This window comes from Uloborus diversus, chromosome 9, assembly GCF_026930045.1.
Source record: "Uloborus diversus isolate 005 chromosome 9, Udiv.v.3.1, whole genome shotgun sequence".
Taxonomy (NCBI): Eukaryota; Metazoa; Arthropoda; class Arachnida; order Araneae; family Uloboridae; genus Uloborus; species Uloborus diversus.
In genome coordinates, this window is record NC_072739.1 from 61,133,286 (window position 1) to 61,157,937 (window position 24,652).

General features: G+C 33.4%; 1 protein-coding gene across 1 annotated transcript in view; it reads left to right on the forward strand.

The window, feature by feature from the left end:
- The first annotated feature begins 3,878 nt into the window (after window positions 1-3,878).
- Window positions 3,879-24,652, forward strand: part of LOC129229427 (muscle M-line assembly protein unc-89-like) — a 141,897-nt gene continuing 121,123 nt past the window's right edge. Inside the window, exon 1 of the mRNA XM_054863733.1 lies at window positions 3,879-6,111. Within this exon, the coding sequence (XP_054719708.1) occupies window positions 3,958-6,111 (2,154 nt within the window). The 5' untranslated portion in view covers window positions 3,879-3,957. The remainder of the gene's footprint in view (window positions 6,112-24,652) is intronic.

The following is a 24,652-nucleotide window of genomic DNA, read 5'->3' on the forward strand; positions in this document are numbered from 1 at the left end:
ATAAAATCGCTGTTCCAAAAAGTTTTTGCTTTCTTTGACAGGGCTACAGCCCAGACGAAAAAAGGAATCAAGCTGAAATTTCGCACACACATTCCTTGTGCTCTACTGATGTGCCTTTTGTGCCATTTGACCCCCCCCCTCCCCTTCCCCCCTCGTTTTTACCCCCCCCCTCCCCCCCCCCCCCAAATTGTACCTTCCCGGGGTTCTATCACAGCTCCCCGGATGGCTACGGTAATGATATTTTGTATACATATTCTTGGGAGGCCATTGAGTACATATACAAAAATTCAACCCCCCAGGGACATCATGGGCCGGAGTAATTAAAGTTTGAAAATCACCAATTTTCCCTAAATTCTTATGTACTTACTCTCAGCTCATAGGGTTTGTTTATCTCGGACTGCAATTGCAAGAACAGATCTAACAGTTATTCCAAAGTTGTCTTAGGAAATGAAATTCAATCAAGACTAAAACATATCCTACAGTCGCAACTAGACGTTAAATCGCGGATATCACAAATTTGCCACAGCGACTGCGCATGCGCGCAGACTAAGCTCATTGGGCTTTCTGTTTTCAGATTCTATGTTGTTTGTTTATGCTTAAGCAGAGAAACAAATTAATGAATGAGATTAGAATGTTGTCCTCCCCCCCTCCCCCCAGTTTCGCGGATACAAAATTTCTTTTCTTCTCTCTGTTTTTCAGTTTTGATATATTTATGGAGGGAAGAAATTTTAAATGTCGGCGCGAAACTGGGGTTAAACCATTACAATATTTTACGTGACAAATTATATGAAACTGTACGCATATTAGTACGGCACATATAACTTTTTAATTGAAAGCGAAAAATAGCACTTTTTTATTGGTTTGCTTATTTTCTAAATTAATGGATTTTTCACAAACAATACATAATGAATTGAAAATATATAAAATACGTGTGTGGATATCCGTGCTGTGCAGTAATTTGTTAGCTGAAAAATTTTTTGCAATTAATTTAAGCAAGACTTTTAATGAGCTTAGTCCGCGCGCAACATGCGCATTCGCTATGGCAAATTTGGGATATCCGCGATTTGACATCGAGTAAAGTTGGATAGATAGATCTTCTGACACATTCAAATTTAAAATATTTAATGGCTTAGTTTTTTTTTTTTTTTGCTTGGTGATAACATGCGTTATTTCGTTTTTTAAATGAACTTTTAAAGAAAACTAGATATTAAACAAGACAAAGACTTCTTTCAAGAAAAAGATCAATCACCAAACAATTAAAATTATCCCATAAAACGTAAAATAATCCACGATTTAAGAAAAAATGTAATTAAACAAAAAGTGAAAAACTAGATTAAAATAGCCCTCAAGCTGTAAAACATTTAAAGAAACCTTCATGAAAATGTTGAATAATCTGTCAAATAAAGAAACTGCAATAGAATTTATTGCGAAGTTGTAAAATACTCGAAAGCAATATAATTTAAAGAATCTTAATAGTCAGAAAATAACTTGACGTAAAATTAGGCTAGACATTATTGTTCCTTAAAAACATAAAACAGCGATTTTTCAATTCAAAATTTTTTGACTTGATGTTCTCAATTCTAAAAATACAGACAAAGTAATAATATCAATGCAAAAAGATATGATATATCATCAAAAACAACCCTGTTGTAAAAATTTCCCCGCCAAGAAAACCTTTAACTTTTGCACAAAAAAGAAAACCTGCATCCTAAACCCAAAAACCCTCAGCCATAAAAAGTTATGATATCTAGTTTGCCCGTCAAGTATCTGCCAAACTATCATCCTCCCTCTTCTCCTTTTTCATCACAGCTACTTCCATTAGAACCTCCTCCCACCTTCAACTCCTCAGAAATATGGATAAATCTTTTAAATTGTTTATCTTGTTTGGCGGGAAGCTTATGAAAGTGAAGTGGTTGCTTGGTGAGCAAAAAGCTTCCCGCCAAACAAGATAAACAATTTAAAAGATCTATCCATATTTCTGAGGAGTTGAAGGTGGGAGGAGGTTCTAATGGAAGTAGCTGTGATGAAAAAGGAGAAGAGGGAGGATGATAGTTTGGCAGATACTTGGCGGGCAAACTAGATATCATAACTTTTTATGGCTGAGGGTTTTTGGGTTTAGGATGCAGGTTTTCTTTTTTGTGCGGAAAAGTTAAAGGTTTTCTTGGCGGGGAAATTTTTACAACAGGGTTGTTTTTAATGAGATTATAAAGAATACACATTTGAGTGCTGACAAAGTTTCTGCAGAATTGAATGAAACATTTTACGTTTAATTTTCACTTAAAATTGTTCACGAAGTTCTCTGATTAGCTGGATTAAAGGGGACCTCTTCCAGCAGAAATTTTCTTGTTCGTGCGAAAAACAGAAAGCTTGCGCTTTCCGTCATAAAATCAATGATAAATAAGCTCAAAACGTTTTGAAACAACGTCTTACAAAAAGATGAAAATAAATTTAATATTTTGGATTAAATTGTTGTATAATTGTCAATAGAAGAAAAAGTGAGGAATTCAATCTTAAGAACTTAGTTGGATCAGTTAAGTAGGACGGTGAAGGTGTTTTTGTGTGAGGGTGCATAACAGCATCAGAACTTGAAATTTCGAATTTTTTGATAAAATAATGAATCATGCTGTTTATTTAAATATTTAAAAAAAAAAAAAAAAACAATTTTAAACCACTAGCCCAAAATTTAGTAATCGAAGACAACTTTGTTTTTTTATCATGATATCGATAAGAAATACACATTTGCCTTTGGTGCCTCAAAAATTGTTCTTAAACTTAGAAATATCTCATCAATCGTCAGATTTAAACTTAATGGAACATATTTGGAAATATCTGGTGGCTAGATTACGAAAATACACCATTGAAACGAAACGCGAACTATAAACAGCAAAACTCGAAGTGCGGCTGAACACTTATTCTGAAATTGCATAAAAAAAAGAAAGAAAAAACAGTGAAATCTATTCCCGGACGCTTAAAAGCTGTTGTTGATACTGCATGATATTCTACTAAATAATAATTTTGTAAAAAGTTCGATTATTTGCTAATTTTTTGACATTTTTTCAAAGTGTACGAAGACTTTTGTGAAATAAAATTTCCGGCACTTTTTGGTTTTTGATTTTTAAAAAATTAAGTTTCAATGTTTTATTAAAAATTTTCGTGTAGTTCTGTTAAAAATAGATTATAGATCTTATAATTAAATACCTATTCCGAAATATTAATTGTAACCAGCGCATAGGGGCTTATTTCATTGAAAGTCATAGGTGTACGAACACTTTTTGGAGCTACTGTACGTTGTTGAAAGTTGTTTGTTGTTGAAATTGTCGCACGTGTTATCGCGAGCTGTAATTTTCTCGAAAATGATTATATCGGCGATTTAGCGAGCTAAAATTTCACGAATTTTATGCGAATAGAACAGGAAGTAGAAAGAAAAAAAAATATTTCGTGAGGTTTTAATTACGACGGGCTCGCGAAAATAAGTGCTTTACAGTAATTCACAGTAAGATACAAGTGTGGCAAAAAATGAAGCTGTTCCTTTCTCGCACCGAGGTTTTCAATTACAGCTGCAACTTTTTTCTTTTGAAATCCAGATTTTTAAGTAGTTAGTTTTAAGTAATAAATTAATTTACTTAATGAAAGACATCTATTATTAGAAAGTGCATTCCACATTCTAGTACTTTTTTTTATTTGCTTGTTTGTTCACCCAACGTTGCGGAAAAGAAATCAGCTGAAGCGATAAGTCCACGCCAAGCTTGGCGAATACGAAGGTAAGTCAGTTGGCGAAAAGCAAGAGGTGGGGTTAATCCGGCAACCCTGTGGTTTCGAGTTCGTGTCAGATGTGCTCGGTTGCCTGTAGCGCTCAGTCGAAAACGCGTCGGTGAGGAGTGAGCACGATTCTACTGTTCCACCGGCGCGGGGGACTTCAGATAGAATTAGCGAACGTTCCATCTCATCATAGCAGAGATGGGGGAAGACAGGACCACGTGTGCGGAAAAGAAGCCGAACGAAATTCTACAGTGCCGCCACAGACATTCCTCTGTGATATCCTCTTGCTCCGAAGATGCTGAGAGCGAATCCACCTCCGCCGGGTATCCCCCAACTCCGGATGAGGATCGTGAAGAAGAATTAGAATATGGGCCGGGTATCGTGAATAAATTACGAACCCGGTTCTTAAGCATTACCCTCAAGCAAAACAGGGGATCTAATATCCGAAGATCTTGCAGTATGGAAGATCTTTTAGATCAAGACAAGCCTTGCAGGAATGGTTTGTTTACGTCTCAAAAGTTGTCGGAGGAATCCAGCGAACAAAGGGATACCATTTGGGGAAACCTGAAACGAGCTAAAAGTATGGATACTTTGCTGATGGATATGCACCAACAACAACAGCAAGAAATCTCACCTCTGATTAATGGCGACATTAAAAAACCGAAAATTATTCGAAGGAAAGATGGTGGATTGAATAGGGTAATGCCCATCATCAGCGACGAAGAGCTTCCAAAACCGGATACTGTCAAAACTTATAAACGCATGTTTGAGCCTGCTGAGTCAAGGAGGGGATCTTACAGCAGAAGACCCCCTGTATTGAGAGCAAGTGCAAAATCAGTGGCAGCAGCAAAAATGGTTAATGGAGTGTCAAGTCCGAGTGCCAAATTGAATGAGGTGTCGCCTAAAAAATTTAGTGCCAAACAAAATCCAGCTCCTGTTATCAAAGCTCAACTACCTTTGGAGAACAGTGATTGCTGTAAAGATTCCAAGAAGCCTATCGTGAGTGCTGGTGGAATAAAACCTCTGTGCAATGGAACTCATATTGTGAAAGCAGTACCAGTCGTGATAACTGATATTCCTATTTCCAATGGAAACGTTACAGAAAAGGATCTCAATGTCAAAAATCGGGCAAAAAGTGAAGTAAATGCATCCGTTAAACAAGATGTAATTTGTAACGGCAACATTCACAAAGAAGTGAATGGAATTTCTGAAAACGAATCCTTAAAACTATCCAATGCCATCAAAAGTAACAAAGTATCCAGCATAGTAGGTAATCTAAATTCCAAACCGAAAGTTCCACCAAATAGACCCGTTTATTTGAAAAAAACTATTTCCAAGGCAAATGATCAGAAGCTTACCGAAAAGAAAGCTCCAATAGTGCCTAAACTGAAGCCCCAGTCTCCTGAAAAGTTGAATAATAAAAAAACGGAGTCGATCATTAAGCCGTCTTCTAATCTCAAGTCTGAAGAAAAAAATCCTTCCATCGCACCCAGATTAAAGAACGATCACAAACCAGTGGTTAATCATGTCAAATTAAATGGTGAAATCAACAAACCAGTGGGTAATAATGTCAAATTAAATGGTGAAATCAACAAACCAGTGGATAATCATGTCAAATTAAATGGTGAAATCAACAAACAAGTGGATAATCATGTCGCATTAAATGGCGAAACCAACATACCAGTGGATAATCATGTCGCATTAAATGGCGAAACCAACATACCAGTGGATCGCCCTGTCAAGTTAAATGGCGAAATCAAACCATGCGATGTGAAATCTCCAGATAACAAAAATATTCTTGAAGAAAATAATCGTAAGAATATTGTGAAAAACCCTCCTGACGCGTTCGAAGTTAGGAGTCCAGATGTATCTATCAACTCTCCAGAGCAAAAGAAAGTTGAGCATAAAAAATTAGAACTGAAGAAACAACAAAATGGACTGCTAACGAAAACCCAGCAGAAAGATTTAATCAAAGAAACGAACTGCAATAATTCATTCGAAAAAGAAAATGACGTAAAGAAGGATGTTAATGTTACAGATTCTAAACAGACAGACACTAAAGCTGTTAAAAAGTCAGCTGCCAATCCCGCAACTTCCATGGTGTTTGACTTCAGGGGCAAGGATGTTGTGCCCCACGTCGCAGTGCTCCCTGTGCCCTTTGGATGCAAGGCCCTGCATCCTAAGAAGCGCCCCCTCAATGTGGATGGAATTCCCAACGGCAACGGGGTGGCTTTGGAGGATGAAGATGATGACTATGTGGATTATAGCGTCCCTGCTCCTTGTGGAGTAGTGTTCGAAGGAGAAAATATCAAAATCGGAAAGGGCTCCATTCTTTCCATTAGGAATAAAGATGTAAGTACTAATATTTCTCCTATTTTATGTACATTGTACGTATGTTTTGTATACACCCAAACCTAAAATTTACAAACTAATCTTTAAACGAAATCAAAACAAACTAAGTGATGATAATTTTTGCCTAGTAGTCGGACAAAATTTCCCGAAAAAGGAAATTTTTGGGAGGTCACACTGACTTTCCATCGGGGTACCCATGTCGTCACTTGAAGATAGTATCTCGCACTCGTTTTAAAGATAATTTCGTCGATAGAATCCCAATCGGATTCAAATTTTAATGTACCGCACAAAATACAAGCGGAAAAAAAAAGACCGCATAAGAACAGGTTTGGGTGTATTTACGTTGAAAATACTGACAGTGTTTTTATTAGCTTTTACTTGCTCTGTCGAATGTCGATGATTGATGAGAGAAGCTTTTCAATCCCTGCCAAAAACAAAAAGGGATAACAGTACTTATGAAGTTAACTGTTAATAAAGTTAACAAATTAGTTTCAAGGCTGAACTTAAGCAAATATTGATTAGTAGAGTTTGGGCTTATAAAATTTTTCAATAATACATGTTTTCAAGAAGTTCTTTGATTCACGTCATCAGCTTGAAAGAAAACGTTTTAAAAAGCTTTTCTACTAGATTTTATTTATCCTTATAATTACAGATGTAGTTAGGGTCAGAGATATTTTTAAAACCTCTGCAAACGTATTTTATGCATTGAAAGTAAGAAATGCGCCTCAAAAATTTAGTCAAAAGTATTTTAACGTTTTGTGCTTTAAATGAAAATTTAGCATCAAAGAATAGTGGGAAAAGATGTAATTATATTTTTAAAAATAGTTCAGTTAAATGTTTCGTTATTCTTTAAATAAATGTCAATCTTTTAAATTGTCAAAAACAAAATATACATCCCTTCAGGCCCGTCATTTAGGGGGTCAGGGGGGGGGTGTGCAAATCCGCCATTTAAAGATTTTTCAAGGCGGAGGCAAAAAACAACAGAATACGTACAGAAATGTCTAAATTGGGGGAGGGGGGTAATTATTTATATACACGTATGTGGGCGTGGTTTATACTGTTTTTAAGTAAATTTACGTTGATTATTCCTTTTGCCCCCCCCCCCTTGGAAAATTTCGCAATGATGGGCTTGCTCTTCTTTTCCTGCCATTGTCAATTCATGCTTAAGAAGTAAAAGTTAGTTTTTTTATTGAATTGATTACTGTAATTATTGTCTTCACTAGTTAGCGTGTTTTCACTCCTCCAAAAAAATTTTACTCCTCTACAAAATCAAGAAGTATTTTCACACCTTGAAAAAAATTCTATTAATATCTCTGGTTAGGGTTTTTTCAGGTTTGAAAATACTCCTTGGCATTTTTTAGCGAAATGAAATTCACTTTGGAAATGCGAAATGAACGAAAACAATGATATTTATCAGTTTTATGAAAGGCACTAACTTTCTAAGAATTTAACGGAGGATTACTTGGAAAGAAGAATTGCATAATACTTTCCCTTTTAACATTTAGAAAGCTTGACGTTTTGTATTTGTACAAAAAAGAAAAAAACAGTCAAATGCAATATTTAAAAAAAAAAACAAAATTGCTTTAGCCCCCTATTTTCTATAACAATAAATTTTTGTTTAAAATACAAAGCTTTGAAGTTACGCTTGACAGCAGCTTAAAAACGATTTCCAAATTTCGATGCGCGTAATTCTCTCGTAGGAAACATCAAAAATGTTATCAGATTATTATACAGAGCATGTTAGGTCAACATTACGTAAATATTTAAGTTTTGAAATGTTATTTGAAAGGCTGAATAAACAAATGTGATTCTGAGTTTTTAAAATAGTTTGATGTGTTGCAGATGACCTTTAAATTTGCTATGATATGCGGTGTTATATTTTAAACACAAAAAATTTAATGATAATTTATTAACAAATAGGTCTGACGGGTCATAATGCAATGAACTAAAAACGTGATTTATTCTGACAGCTTTGTTCTAATAAAAAATAATAATTCTAAAAAAAAAAAAAATCTGTTTTGTTTCTACAGCTTTCGCATACATTTACTATAACATACTTGCAGCTTTTTATTTGTAAAAATAAAAGCTAGTATGTGCTAAAATTGAAATTTAAAGGATAGATTCACCAACAAAAATTCACCAACTCAAGCATTTTTGGAATAACTTTTCAATTCAACTCAGATAATTAAAAAAAAAAATAATAATTCAAAAAGAAGTTAAGCAAAATAAAAATAATTAAACTGAGACAAAAATTGGTCTGAATAGAGAAATTGTAAAGCTCTAAAAGAATTTAGCTTTTAAAGTTTTTCAATTTCTCAAAAAGGTCTAGAGAACTTCCCACTTCTACGTAATATAACTTCTGAAAAAGAAAAAAGGAAAACGTGCTATGTATTACTCAATAGATGTTCAGCAACCCAATTAATAACCATTATTGATCTCTTCTCTGGAATTTATCAGTTATTCATGGAAATTATAATTCCGTGTAGAAGTACTGCAACTTTTTCCTTCCATACCTATTCTAAATTTCCATTCGTACATTATTCTCTCACGTACTATGCATGCTTGCTTAACGTTGTTGACCTTTAAGTCTAACGTTCAGTAAATATGAACACTACAACAAATATTAACTTCAATTAGGGCATTCAAATTTCGATAATATTTATTTTCCAGCTGCTTATTTGTTCTATTTTGAAGGAAACTATTTTTTCAGCGCAATAGAATACAATCCCCGGCAAGAAAAATGTCACAACAAAAAATTTGGGAGAACGTACTAGCTATTGATTTAAAATTTTTACTAATGCTCTTTCTTCCCCCCCCCCCAAAAAAAAAAAAAACTCACACAAAATTTGCTTATATAACTGGTGCGTGGTGGCGTAAAAACGATATAATCAATAGTGACACATCATTTTAAATTTTTATAATTTAGAAGAAAATTTTTCGAACTTTAAGTATGGGATATATAACAAAAAGTCCCTAGTAAAGATCAAAATACAATTTTTTTTTTGTTCGTGTTGCAACATTTGAAACTAAATCGTTTAAAAACTGCTATTGCGTAAAATCTTGATTTTTCTTCAATGTTTTTTTTTCTTTCTTTTTTTTTTGAGTTGAGTCAACTTTCCTGCCGCGTTGAGGCACGTGTTTAAATACTAAAGCATTTCCAATATTGTTGTATAAAAACTATGGACATGAATTTTAAAGGGTCTTAGTACTTTTCTTGCGTTGACGTGCGTGCGAAAACAGCTCTGTTTTCAAAAAAAAAAAAAAAAAAAAATAACTAAGGAAACATTTTTGCAGTTTGATTTTTTTTATGACTACAAATACAAATATGAATGTATAATGTAGTACCTTCAAATTGATTTTTCATTCAAAATAACTAAGACTATGATGCAAAACGTAAAATTATTTCTCTCCAAATCTCGAAAAGTTAATATTTTGCTCCGCGCATGATTCTGAATTGAATAATGACTTATATTTTCCAAATTTAGCCTTAAATTACAGCCAAGTGGCACAGTAAAATGCTTTTCTTTTAACTTATAAAGTGGTTAATGTTTTTCGTAGCAATAAATACAGTCAACTCACGCTACAACGCGGAACGGCTTTTACGCGAGTTTTTATGTTAAAAAGTGACGAATTTTAGAGTCTTCGCCCGCAACACGAAAAATTTCGGAAAGGAATCACTGGGCTTAAGTATCTAAAGCCCAGTGATTCCCTTCTGCCCTGTGATTAAAGTAGTGACACCAAAGTAGTCTATACATCGCTTTGTTAGAGTAAACAAATAACCACTCCTCGTCTTTTATTTATTTTTTTCCTTTGAAACAAGAAATTAATGAAATATAATTTACTTAGTCACGCTGTTTTTCTGAAGTTTGTGAAAAGGAAAGAAAAAGAGAAAGTTTCTGAATTAAAGATAAGGTAAATATTTTCGACGTGTTTGAACAATTAAAAAGTGCTTCGAATATTATTACTGTATCTTCTCTACAGTACTATTATAGTGCTGTATTTAATTAATACTACATACAATACGTACATTACTGTTTCATTTTATGCCTCTCTCTCCCATTGATTTTGTGCATCGTAACAGTATTTTAAGTTAAGCAACACAGTTTTTTTAATACAGTAAAAAATCAGTTCTTTATGTAAAAAACGGCAATATGAAGTTAAGAAATGGTTTAAAACAGTTTGAAGAGGGTTTACAAATGTCTAAACTAGTTTGGGTATGTTGATAAAAAATTCGCATACATACTTTTTCCACAATGCGAAATTTCGACTTACGCGAATGATCTTGGAACGCATCTCTCGTGTAAGTTTAGATTCGAATGTATTAAAATTTTGTATAAAAATCATAATTGTGATGTAAAAAACTGTTCTTAAAAAAGTATTTTTCTACTAGTTTTACTTAAATTGATATATAAGTCCTAGAATGGGGTTCCATAAAATATGTGTACAAAATTTCATAGTAATAGAAAAATAATTTGCTTAAATATGATGCAAATAATCAAATTTTACGTTTTGTGAAAAAACATTTAAAGTTAAAACTCACAAAAGTCCAAATTGTAACAACCCCTTCTATTTTATTAATAATTTCGGAAGTATTTTGATGATCATTAAAAGTTTTGTATCAAACGGCTCAGAAAAGTAGGGACAATAACAATATTTCTTTCAAAACATCGGATTTTTTTGAGGTTAAGAAGTCTAGAGACCACTTAAGAGGTGTTTCATTATTTAATATTAATGTTTAATTTCCCTCCGGATACATACTTCATTGGGATCTACTTTATTCACTTCGTCGTGAACAGTTTTCTAAACGCTAGATAATTAGTTAAACACCACAAGGAATATCAATTGTCTTTTCATTTTACCTTCATTGTCTTTGAAAAAAAGCTATGAATTCTAGTTCTGAGAATATTGAAAGCCAATGAGACAGTGGGGTTCAATAGGATCTCTATGGACATTTCAAAGTTTTGAGTTAGAGATGCGACCGACAGTAATAGGAGATCAGCATAATTTGCCAATTTTTACCGATTAATTGACCGAAAAAAAATTTGAAATTCAAATTACTTTAAGTAGGCCCAGAACTAGAAACTATACTGAATGGCTTCATTAACGATAAGTAAATGTGATTTTCTACGACAAAAGGTAACACAATTATCCTAAAAAGTCGTTATATATTGAATTATTTTAGCATAATATGAAAAGTTTTCCATTTTGTGGACAGAAGACGGATAAAATAAATTTTCTATCATTGTAATAAATTATATTTTCATAACATTTAGGAAGAGTACAGCGAACACAATTGAGCATTTTCTCTGAGACAGTACTGGGCAATTCCACCGTTACGGCCGTAATAATCACAGACTTTAAACATGCATAATTTCAATTTGGTTTCATAAAAAGCTACAATTTTTTTTCTGTTGTATAGTTTGGTGTTATAAATGCTATCAAAAATTTGGGTGCAGATTGCTTTATTACAAAAATTAACAAAAATTAAAAACTGCCTGTTACGGACGTAACTTAAAAAACAGCAAAATGTATATACACTGTCATGCAATTTCCAATATTCCTGCGAATTATTCATAGATTTCTAAAATTTTCTTTGAAAGACTTGTTCTAGAAATTTCAAGCTTTTTAAAACCATAAAGTTTTCACGGATATTGTTTGTAAAATTTATGATAGAGATTTATATATTTGTTACGGACGTAACAAAAAAGTGTTACGGACGTAACATGTCTGATATGCTAATTGCACAAAGCAAATAAAAGCTTATGTATTCTAATAATTTTTGTTAAGAGAGTGCAATGGTCTAGATTAACACATTATTTTGACGCTTTAAGCTACGCTTAAATAGTTTTCAAAGATTTGGGGAGGTAGGGAGCAGTTCCCGTTGCATATACCACCATGTAAAGCAATATAAAATATAAATTGGTGCGTCATAAAAGGTAAAATTATAGAAGGGGAAATTAAGCAAAACAAAAATGGAATTATTCAGTTACAAATAAATTTTTCAAATTTTTAACATGAACATGGAGGGAGAGGGGGGGGGGACTTCTACAAGGGAGTACTTTTACAGTTTGAGAATTTGATGATTTTCTCTATCTCTCAACAAACATATTAACTGCCAAATTTCTTTTAAAGTTTTAACAGTTGCCTTTGATTTCGATTGCTTTTTAATAGAATTGGCTCGTTTTTGCCATAGGTGGAAAAAAAACGGTCGAAACTGACATCGGAAAAATGCATTTTGGCCAACATTTGCCTAAGTAATCTAAATCTTGCTTCAAAACTAAATGTGCTTTATCTGAGGATCAGATGTAGCTAGTTTAATGTTTATTACTTTTAACTCTAATCTAATTATGCTTTTTAATTTACGTTTTAAAACAAAAAAATATTCAATGCATCAATGAAACAGTAATCTAAATATTATTTTTTTGTAGAGAGTAAATAACAATAAAAAGTAACTCAGTAACTTCGGTTGAAACTATTAAACAGGACAAATTCTTATCTCTAAGTTAGTTTTTAAATAAGATTTTTCGGTTTGGCTATGCTTTCAGAATGATAGAAGTTTGAAGAAAAAACTATAATTAATATCTGTAATATAAATTGTTTTGAAAAAAAAAACTTCATTAATGAAAATTACGTACAAAATGCTTTGGATTTCATCTCGTTAAATGATAAAGTAATTTTCACAAAAATCTACTTGGAGAACACTATTTTTTTTTTGTGTCATAGTGCATTGATGAAGCAAAGTTTGAGAAATTAACGAACCCTCTAGAATATTTTTATGCACGTTATTAAACATTAACTGCTAATCTAGAATTATTAACACCAATTGCATGATTTGGAGGACAAAAAATCTTACCTTGAGTGGAACACATGTTGTCGCCTCAGAGCAACAGTAGAATATATTAGTGTTATTCCTAGGATTTGAAGTCTTAATGTGGCTCCGAGGCGACGATGTGTATTTCAATAAATGTATGAAAATCAATGTATTTTGAAAATGAAATTAAATATCCACTAATATTTATAAAATTTTGAAAATCACAGTATCAGAAGTTTTGTTATATCATATATTACATGTCATACCCTATATTTTCATTGCCCATCCTGTACTTTTTTCTTTTTAATTGGAAATATACATGTGTTACGGACGTAACGTACTGCTTTTTGTTACTTCCGTAACAAAAAATGTTACGTCTGTAACGCCATTTTTTTTTTAAATTAAAGAAATTTTAATGTTTTAAACTATGGTAAACAATTACTCTGATGAATTGCTAAAAGGACAAAAAAGGATTTCTTTTAATTTTGATTTTTTAGGAAGTAACGACAACTTTTGCTAAATTTTTGTCACGGACGTAACATTGAACTTCATTTTTTTTTTTAATTTAAATTACCTAATTTAATTTTGTAAAAAAAATAAAATAAAAGCATGTTATTATAGCATTATGTTAATAGTTTAAGCGGTACTGCAATTAATTTTGTTTATTTTTATTTTGCTATTAGAAATAAGCGTTTGAAAATGGGGTATTTTTTTCTGATTGTTTTGAAGACCTGACTATCATACTTCCAACTGGGAAAAAAAAACTATTTAATTTTTATTTAAAAACCAATGTAATATTCTGAAAATACACATTTCAAGCTTTACAATGATGTATAATATAGCAAAATAACTGCAATATGAAATTTTGACCAACTAGTTTCACTTTTCATGGAATTGCCCTATTGCACATTTACAAATGTCATGGAATCTCAGTATAACTACGCCTCCACGCAAAATATTTCTTGTGTTTTATGATAAGAACTGTCCATATGTAAATGATGTCACACTTTTTTCACCAAGTGTCACACTACGCATTACCCCTCCCCTTGTCACATGTCACGTTGTTGTTCATAAACATATTGCCATAAGAAACGTGTGATGTCACAGTTCTTGCTCCCCCCCTTTCTAACCCGTTTCACAAACTGTCACAATTTCACAAACCCTCTTTTCCCCTCAAAAAGTGATATCATTTGTGTACGTCCCCTTATTAGTTTCTAAATCGAATTTTGTACCAATATATAGCATTTTTTGCCTCCTTTAAAAAGCCATACGTCATTGGCTACTTCCCAGAAAAATCTCTTTTTGGCGAGGGACATGAAATCGTAAATCAGTTCGAAACATTGAGCTATAACACTAAGAGGAGAGAGAACTTCCCATTCTTCTACACTGAGGCTCACGGTCTGAATTTCGAGCGAGTTTGGCAAAACCAATTGTATTATAAAACATCTTGTTTAATGGCAAAAAACCGCTTCTTTTGCCACAACGATTTGAACATATTAAGGATTTGAAAAATGCACGGCAAAAGACTTTACATGATAAAACTTGAGTTTAAATGTTAAAAGTGCGAATCTTTTGCCATACTCGCTTGGGCAAAAAACGGACCGATTAGTTCGCTCTCCTCTTTTAGTGTTAAGCTCAATGGTTCGAAATGACCTCCACAGTATATGGAAAATCATAAACATGGACAGTTTTCCCTTTTTTTTTTTGAGGAGGAATCTCAACTTTCAGAATACAAGCCTAGTTTTATAAATGGATTTCGGCAATGTCGTGTTTTTTTTTTTTTTTAATATAATATGAACTTGTGACTCTTTTTTTCTATGCGGTCTTCATTTCTTAAAAAATACCTGTTTCTTTGAACGTCCTAGGAAAAACTTTAATAAAAATCTGTGCATTAAATATTTCAAAATGATTGTAAACAAAACAATTTACTCCGAGAAGTCGAATATTATTCTTGTACTTTAGATCACCTACATCACCCAATGCCAGAAGTATCAGCTTTTTATAAAATGGTCGTAGAGTTTTTCAATAATTTTGTGGGTCTATCTGACTTTTGCGTCCGAGCAGCCCAGCGGGAATTTGAAAACTTTAAAAAATTATTTTTTCTTGCTCCATTAGGAATGTACATGTTACACTTGAATGATAAGTGACGTTGGTTGTTTTAATTCTGTATAAAAAATACTGATTGATCTAAATAAAAATCTTTAGGACGTGTGATTACCATTACTGAATGCTTGGGCACTACATCATATTGGCTGATGCTGCATCGAAAAGTGTACTACTTTTAGGGGTGCCTCAACATTAATTTTCGGGAGGGCGAAAAGTCCCAATTTGCCGAATGATGATAACTTTGCCGAATTGTTAGATAAAATTTGCCGAATAAGGAAATGTTTAAGAGGTCACAGCGACCTCCCGTAACCACCCATCTTTGTGAGCAGATTTCTATCATGATTTTTTGGTCAAAATCTGGCATTGGTTGTTATTGTTCTAACTAAAGTAGACCTATAAGTAAGAATCTTAAGTGTTTCAACAAAAATCGGACAAATGCTCCGCGAAGGCTTTTCAGCAGAGGTCATTTTGTATATTTCTATACATAAATGGCTACTTCTGTACATAAGGATGTCCGGGGTAATCTTCAAAACTACTGGACGGATTTTAAGCATTTTTTCACCATAGATAGCTATATTGTCAGGAAACAACTTAAGCTACACTTTATTCCTAAAAAAAACTTAGTTTAAAAATGTTATAATGGAAAATAGTAAATTTCATGTAATTTCCCTATTAAATGATTAAATAGTAAACCCATTGTTCAAGAAGTTCAATTTTTAATCACGTCAAAGCGGTGTGTTTTGAATTCTTTCAGTTCAAATAGTAGCCCGGTCAATTTAGACATAAAAATAGTGATCAAATAACAAAAATTCCGGGAAAGCTAAATTTTTGTAGAGACCTTGGGTTTAGCATTACAAATAAAGTGCCAAAAGTCCCCGTCGATCCCATGTGCGCTAAAAAAGTTATTCGGGGTCAAAGGTCAAAATTTTAGGTTTTTTGGATTTTTCTCAAAAACGGTAAGTTTTATCGAAAAGTACCTCAGACCAAAGTTGTAGATCTCAAAATTCTCTATAAAAATGGTCCTTATGATTTTTATCTCCAAGACCAAACCATTTCCCAGATATTGCGTACTCTCAAAAGACTACCAGTCACTTGCAGAATCCCCTCTACTCTCATGGCCTTGAATAACATCTGGCTATTCTAATCCGTGTGGCATCGTTCACGTACCCGGACGTGCCCAATCCACTAAGGGCATGGGCGCACCTCTCAATAACGTGGAGCCACCTCCCTCAAAAACCTGCTCCAAAAACTGAGAAAAAAACCCCTCTAAACAACCCCCCCCCCCTTTTAAATGTTTTTTGAGCTCACAAACTGTAACCACATTTCATTCAATAAAACATAGTTTGGCTGGCGAGTCGCATTATTATCTTGACTCCTGACAATGTTTGACCTTAGTGATACATTGTAGTTAAGATTTATAGATTCTAAAAATCCATCTCTCTTGGCTAGACAACAAACTGTGGTTGACTCTTCTTCATCTAATTTTGCGCGTCGTCTCACTGCTTTAGTATAACGTGAGGTATTGGAAATCATATAATTCAATAGTTACGCAATCAAGCACCATTTCTTTTAAAGTTTTATCTGATATTCCTTTTTTAAAAAGATGATACGAGTTTTCCCACTTCTGCTTATCAAAGAACTCAAGTTGAAATCTGGAATTGTAAATTTTCCCTGTACAATCGAATTCTTCAAACTTGTCATCGTATTATGTTTGGATCATCAGCTCTTGTTCTGCAAACTGGTTACTTTGAGAATCTAAAAAATATAACACTAGGTATTGCGGATGACCATCAGAGAACTTGTTTCGAGACGGATAACGACGACCAGTTCGAAGATGGACAAAGAACATTTATAATTCCAGATTTCAATTTTGAAGCTAAGAGAATACTATGAGCTCATTGATAAGCAGAACTGGTAAACTCGGCAGCTCCCTCTTTCAAAAAGGGGACTTTCGATAAAACTTTGAAAGAAATTGCTTGATGGCGTACTTACTAAGTAGTATGGCTTTCAAAACCTCACATGTCATACTAAAGCAGCAAGACGATAGGTAAAATAAGAGAAAGAAATTTCAGGTACAGTTTGTTGTCTAACCAAAAGGGATGGATTTATTCGATTCAAAATTAGAATCTAGAAATATTAAGCCACAATACCATCAAGCCACAATTTCAATCAAGACTGAAAATTATGAGAAGCAAAATAGTTCAACTCGCACGCCAAACTTATGTTTTATTGTAATCAATGTGGTTACAGTTTGAGGGCTCAAAACCCATTTAAGTTTCTTTAGCAACGTCTTTTGTTTTAAAGGGTGACTTATGTGGGCTGTTGCAAGCCACATTTATATTTAAAAAATTTTATACTTAACCTTTGTTCTCTATCATAGGTAAATTTGACATTTTGAGCCAAAGTTATGGGCTAAGTGGAGAATTAACATTTTTTTTATTAGATAAGAAATGCTTTTATTGCTCTTTTTTTCCGTATCTATGTAAGAATTAATCAATATGAAAGCAAACTTTTACAAATCATAACTTCTAATGGTTTTTTCTCTAGGTACGGAGCAACATTGTGTTAATCAATTCTGACACTATATTGGTCAAATTCAAGAGTCAACGCACGTGTGAAACTTTAAAATACAGTTTATTATTAAAATGATCTTATGCAAATGTGTAATCTACACAAAAAGCATGCTCTTAAGAACGATAGCATCAAATTTATCAAATTTTGATATTTGATGAAATTATTGTAACTTTTTCCAGTTTTTAGGCATTTATAATCAACTTCAAGGCGGAACGACACCTCAAGATATTTTTTGCAGTCGCTAAGATCTAGCGACTGCAGTAGCTAAAGATCGTTCGGAGGTGTACCAAGAGCTGCCCTTGCACGTTTTAACGTTGAGTATGATTTAGTCGCTGCTTTATGAATATTTCTGCGATAATTCTGAGCTTTCTTCTTCTCAGCCTCCTTATCCGCTGCACAGCCACAAAATAAGCAGTGTTTTTGAAAACAAAAGCTGGATTCAAATTCACTTAATCGCGCTACAGTACGAGGAGGACTTACTTTTGAAGTATTTGGCCTTGGAATTAAATCCTCACGTTGCTGCAGAGATTGAACTTTTCCGGGTGTATGATTTTCTGCAATAAACGCGAATTGTAACGGACTTTTGACTTCTTAAATAATCAGCATTCTTATAACTTCTCCCGAGACTTGCATCAATTAAAGTTGGCACTCCACGACTGCCCAGCACAACAGTTTCACCTTCAGTCAAAAATTTGTTGCAAACAAAGCAAAATTGTGACATTTTTCTTAAATATTGATCAGCCTAAACAGTAGACGCTTGTAATAAATACGTTTATTCTCTCGAATTTCACGTTTAACTCTAAAAGAAGCATGTACGTCAGCCCATATAGAAGGGGTCATGGCCCAGACTGCGCCATCGAAATTTTTAGGGGGATTGTTTTGAGGGGTATTTTTCTCAGTTTTTGGAGGGGGGCTCTTGCTTTTGAGGGGGGGACTCCACGATATTGAGGGGTGCGCCCATTCCCTTAGTGGGTTGGGCACCCCTGGGTATGTGAACGATGCCACACGGACTAGAATAGCCAGATGTTATTCAAGGCCATGCGAGTAGATTGGATTCTGTAAGTGACTGGCTGTCTTTTGAGAGTACGCAATATCTGGGAAATGGTTTGGTCTTGGAGATAAAAATCATGAGGACCATTTTTATAGAGAATTTTGAGATCTACAACTTTGGTCTGAGGTACTTTTCGATAAAACTTACCGTTTTTGAGAAAAATCCAAAAAACCTAAAATTTTTACCTTTGACCCCGAATAACTTTTTTAGCGCACATGGGATTGACGGGGACTTTTGGCACTTTATTTGTAATTCTAAACCCAAGGTCTCTACAAAAATTTAGCTTTCCCGGAATTTTTGTTATTTCCATTGTCTAAATTGACCGGACTATAGAAAATGAATGAAAGTAGCGATTGTTTCTCTTAATTATTACTGACCCAAGCAACGCGGGGCATTTTTGCTAGTAATTGCATTATCATCTATCTAAGACCAATAGTTTCCTTGCACCTAGGTACATCTTGTATCAAAGTGAAATCACATTCTTTGTGTAATTATTTATTGAAATCGTTTTTATAATGAATGAAGGAAATGTACTTTAATGCTCTTTCTTACAACAAAACTCCCACGAAGTTAACTTACACACCTGGTGCGTATTGGCTTAAAAATGTATGCTATTTTTATTTGAAGCTTTTACTGTGGCTGTTCTGTTGTTACTTTGGCTGGGAGTTTGGTTGTAAACCTTCTTTTCTATTTTCAGCAAATTATACTCGTTATTGATTTGAAAAACATACATTTAAAAAAAAATAATTTAAACTTTATAAACTGGTCTTTTTTTTCTTTCTTTCTTTCTTTTTTGCAAACGAAAAACCTTTCTACGATCCGCAGGTTTCCTTAAAAGAACGTATTCATAGTCGGGGCAATAGTAATAAAATAAGAAAGTTTGTCAATTGCGTTCTCTTTAGTACGTAAGGATATAAACTTCTTTTAGTGCTCTTAAACAAAACATCGTCTGCTGGTGCTTTCTGTGAAATAAAAGTTGACTGAGCAATAAAAACGTCCTAAGTCTCACAACTAAAGAAGTCTTCGAAATGCAAGAATTCTGAACGCTCCACGTAAACTGAATGGCTTTATTAGCTGTAAAATCGCATTTGTAAAAGAATGTAGTGCATGCAGTTGGTAGTGGTCACGGCTAGGTAAGTGCTTTCAAACTTAGCTTGCTATTCATTGGGATTAGGTGTGATTTCGAAGCTCTAGGTATGAAACACAAGGGGTAGAGATGAGAAAAAGGACTGGAAATTGTTGACCCTTCGGGTCCTGACAGGATTTTCTCCAGCAAAGGAGCAAAAGTTTCGCTAGATAGCAGAAATGAAGTTATGGTTTGCAATGGGGGAAGGCCAGAATACGACTATGACTTTTGAGGACATTAAGATTCGTACTTTATTTGATACCCCCCCCCCCCCACTCTTTATTTGTACTGTGTTGTTGCAGTCATGAAATAAATATCTTGATAGTTACGCATTGCCGCAACCAGACCAAATTCGGCAATGTCTTATATTTGGTTTTTACCGTAGAAGGATCTCCTTTTACGTTCCACTGAAATGTCGCGTAAATCAAAACCGCATGGATTAAGAATTAATAGTAATGAAAACTCTGTGAGGAATGTATTGCAAAGCAATTGACGAAAAGTAAATTAATAAATAAATGAAATAATAAAAACGATAAATTATTCGAAAAGGTTTGGTAGCTTAAACCCTTTGACTACTCAATGTATCTGCATGCATCGCTACAAAGGCTAATTAATTAGGCTTCATTTTTAATTATTTAGATTGCGTTACAAATTTGTAAGTGGGGCGTAAGTGACCCAACATCAACTAAGACTAAAATGATATAATAACCGTTTGATGAAAAAAATCTAATCACTAAATATAACTAATTTTTGAGCACTAATGTTCCTCCACACAGTACGATGGCTCAAATTAAAACAGAGAAAAAGAAAACATAGTCAAGGTTAAGTAAAGAAATTATTTCGCAATAGTACAAGTACTGGCTGTATTTGCGTGGAGCATAATATGCATTAGTGGTGAGACATCGATGAAATAAAAACATTGGTGTTCAAAATCTAAGCATGTCGATTTATCGGTAAATCGACCCCAAAACATCGATGCTTTTAACCAGCGATGTTCTGAAACATCGAACTTTTAAATATATATTTCTGCATAATAAGCGCTAAAAAACATTTTCATGCTAGAATTCAGTCATCAATTTATTATTTACGATTTTTTAACTGTTAAAGAAAAGCTAATAATAATATAATGATACACATTAACATTCCAAACTAAGTAATGCAAATTAATAAATAACCTAAAATACAAAAGATCAAAGGCGCCCATATAGGAAGGCGAGGGGGGGGGCTCAATCCCCCCCCCCGTTTGAAATGAGAACTTCCTTGTTTTTAGTGCTTTTTCTTTGCAATTATGTATAAAAATTTCTTTTCCAGCCATTAATGAATAAGTTATTAAAAATGTCAAATTTTAATAACTCTAATCTGTACTGAAATCAGTTTCCATGGGGAAAATATTCTGCTAAACCATGGGGAAAAGTTTTGAGACCCCGCTTAAAATTTTGGGTATGGGCGCCCTTGCGAAAGATTGAAACATCGATAAAAATTAATCCTTATATATTATTTCTGTAGCCTGTTTTTGGTTTCTACGCCAGATTTTCCTCAATTCTTGATCGATTTCTTTGATTTACACCTTATTTTAAAGCTTATGGTGCTGGCTACTGACGAAAAATAGACCCACGGTCTAAAAATTTTTTTTTTCAGCCGAAAAACGTGTTTTAAAGAACCAGAATGAGGTTTTCGGTTAAACTTATAACTTTAACTTGCACTATGACCGACAGAGCTGAATAACTTGATCGGCAGAGCGTTTTCCTCGTAACCAGGAGAATGCGTGTTCGGGCCCACGTCCGGACAATCTGCATCAAAAAATTAGAGAAATATTGTGCATTACATTAACACTTAATTAAGTGAATAACAAATATGAGGAAATAGAATAAATGAGAAGGAAACGCTCCTGGCTCTTATGAAAACTTGATGTGACTTTGTGCTAAATTACTTCTGAAATGTGCGTTTTCCTTTCTTTTTTTTTAAGCTTTGGCTCTGGTTAGAAAATTAAAGCATAATGTAAGCGAAAATATAAGTAACAGGTTTAAGATTTTAGACTACAATAGAATTGTTTTTTGTTTGGAAAAAAATAATAAATCGTATATTGAAATATATATTCTTCTATTGAGTTTTTGACTCTTTGTACAAATAAAAAAATTACTACCTCAATTTGAAGAGTAAAATACATATTTTTTCTTCTTTTAGCAAAAAAAGAAAAAAACAAATAGCTTATCACATTTTTACTACATTCGAAAAGCTACGCTTAAAAAAGAGCATAATTCAATTTATTTTGTATTTTAACCGTGCTGTTAAATGATGAACACGTGCTGCCATCTAAGTTATAACGGTTGAAGCAGCCTGCGGTTACAAATTGTAAAAATTTTCAAAAATAAAAATATTTTTCTTCAATATCTTATCTAATATATTATTCCCCTCACATTTTAAAACTTATCAGGCTGGCTAATGACGAAAAATAGACTTACGGTCGAAAAATCAAGTTTGAGAAAACGCCGATTGCTGTTTCAAAACATTGATGCAGCCTGTAGTTCTTATGCATTTTTTTAAAGCAAAGTTCTAATGCAGGTTTCCATTTTTTTACGTCGCTTTCGGCAAAAAAAAAATGCCTGTGTGTGTGTTTATATTTTAATAAAGCTTAAAAGCACTGGACTTAGTTGTTCGGTTAAATTGATAAGTTTTTTTCGGTAGAGCGTTCAGCTATAAACTATATGAACTTCGGGCAAGTTTGGGCTGTCCGACATAATATCAAATTTATATTAGTATTACGCATTACATGTACTCATAACATACAAACGTAATAAAATAAATGCAGTGGGAATGTTACTTGGTGTTTCGACTACTTTATGCAAGCTACAGTTATCATTCGGATAAGTTGACTGTTAATCGAAGGGTGTTCTTCCTTTTTTTAAAGCTTTGACTCACCCAGTAAACCTTTAATTTTTTATTTGTGCGACTGCGATATAAAACATTAAAATTATTATCAACGTCATTCGTAAGAAATCATTTTCTACTCCTCTGCTTTCTGCTGAAAAAAAAATACATTTTGTCTACGTTCGAAAAATTACTTTTAAAAAACGGATTCAGGTTAACTGGTTTTGGTTTGGAATTTTAAGTGTTCCATTAAAAGAGAAACATGTGCGGGAATTTAAGCCGTAACGGTTAAAGCAGCCTGCTATGGGGAATAGTTCATATTCAAAAATAAAAACACTTATTTTCAATCTAATTTATTACTTCTCTAGAATGTTTGTTTCAATTGCTACGTCAGATATTCGTCATTTTTTAATCAAATCCCATGTTAGACAAATAATTTTAAATCGTATCATGCTGGCTAATGACAAAAAACAGACGCATAATCTGATTACTTTCTTTCGGCAAAAAGCTTTTTTGCTGTTTTTTACTACGCATTCCTTCAATGAATAGCATTCGAAAAGGAATACGCAATTGCTAGGTTTGTTGGAGTGTCGTGCTGTTAATCAGAATGGCGCCAATTCGAATCCGTGCCAATAAATATCTCTTTAATGTTTCTTTTTTTTCCCGTCAGATGCTCACATGGGCAGGACTGTATTTGCCACAACCTGTTTTTTCACATGCACAATTACTGCTTTTTCACAAGTCACTACTCAGCCACACTTTTAATGATATTTATGTTTGCATTGAAATTACGTACAACCAAAAGGTGAGCGATGATCAAATTATCTCAACGTTGTATTTAACGAGGTTTTGTTACTGATGTCTTCAAATTACATGCCTTTTCTTGTGCGCTTACTTTTTCCGTGTACTTTTTTTCGGTTCTTCTTCATAATGTTCTTCCTTTGAAATTTTTAAGGAACGAAATGCCTTATGAAACGATTCGAAGCACAGTGCGGAGTTCCGCGCGGGTCAACTAGTTGTAATATTTTTGTAACCTCTTTTAAATGTCTTCCTGAATAATACCAAATCTGAAAGTAATTTATTTAAAAATTAATGCGAGTCAATTAGAAAAAAACGTAAAGTGTTTCAAACTTGATGACATGCACACACAAAAGAAAAAAGGAAGATAAAAGGAAATATAATACATAATAAATGATTGTTCCAGTATACTTACTTTCAACTGAATAACATGGAAGAATTGTCAAAATTATATTGAAAACCCAAATTATATATTCAAAATATGTAGTCATACATCTTTGAAGAAAAATTAAGACTAAAATCATGTTTATATTTGGGGAAAACTTTAGAAACACTGAATATGCTTTTTAACAGCGAACTGGGAAAAAAAAAAAGGATTGTTAACCTTTCTGCAATATGAGTAGACTTCGATAGAAAACTCTTTCCGCTGAGATAACTCTCGCAATAAATAGTTAATAATAAAGCTTTTATCAAAACTGGAAGCTGTAAACCTATTCACATTTTTAAAGGATATTTTTGGTTCAAATATGAAACATCGACTTCAGAAAAACAACGGACGCAAAACAATGATGTTAGATAAACATTGACCCTCAAACATCAATGGAAAAGACATCAATGTTTTGAAAATACTGATATAAGAAAATACATAAAGGAATGTAAGAAAAAAAATAGACCCTCAAACATCGAAAGGAAAAAAACGTTGGCGTGTTAACAAAAACATCGATGTTTTTATAAAAACATCAAAAACACCGATGGTAGAAAAAACATAGACCCTCAAACATCGATTGTAAAGACATCAATGTTTAACAAAAACATCGATGTCTCGGTAACACCGATGTAAAAAATTAAAAAAAAACATAGACCCTCAAACATCAATATAAGTAAAAAACATCGACGTTTTAACAAAAACGTCGATGCTTTGTAAACATTGATGTCGCACCACTAGTATGTATCGTATGTATAGAAACTGTGCAGAGCAAAAGGAAGA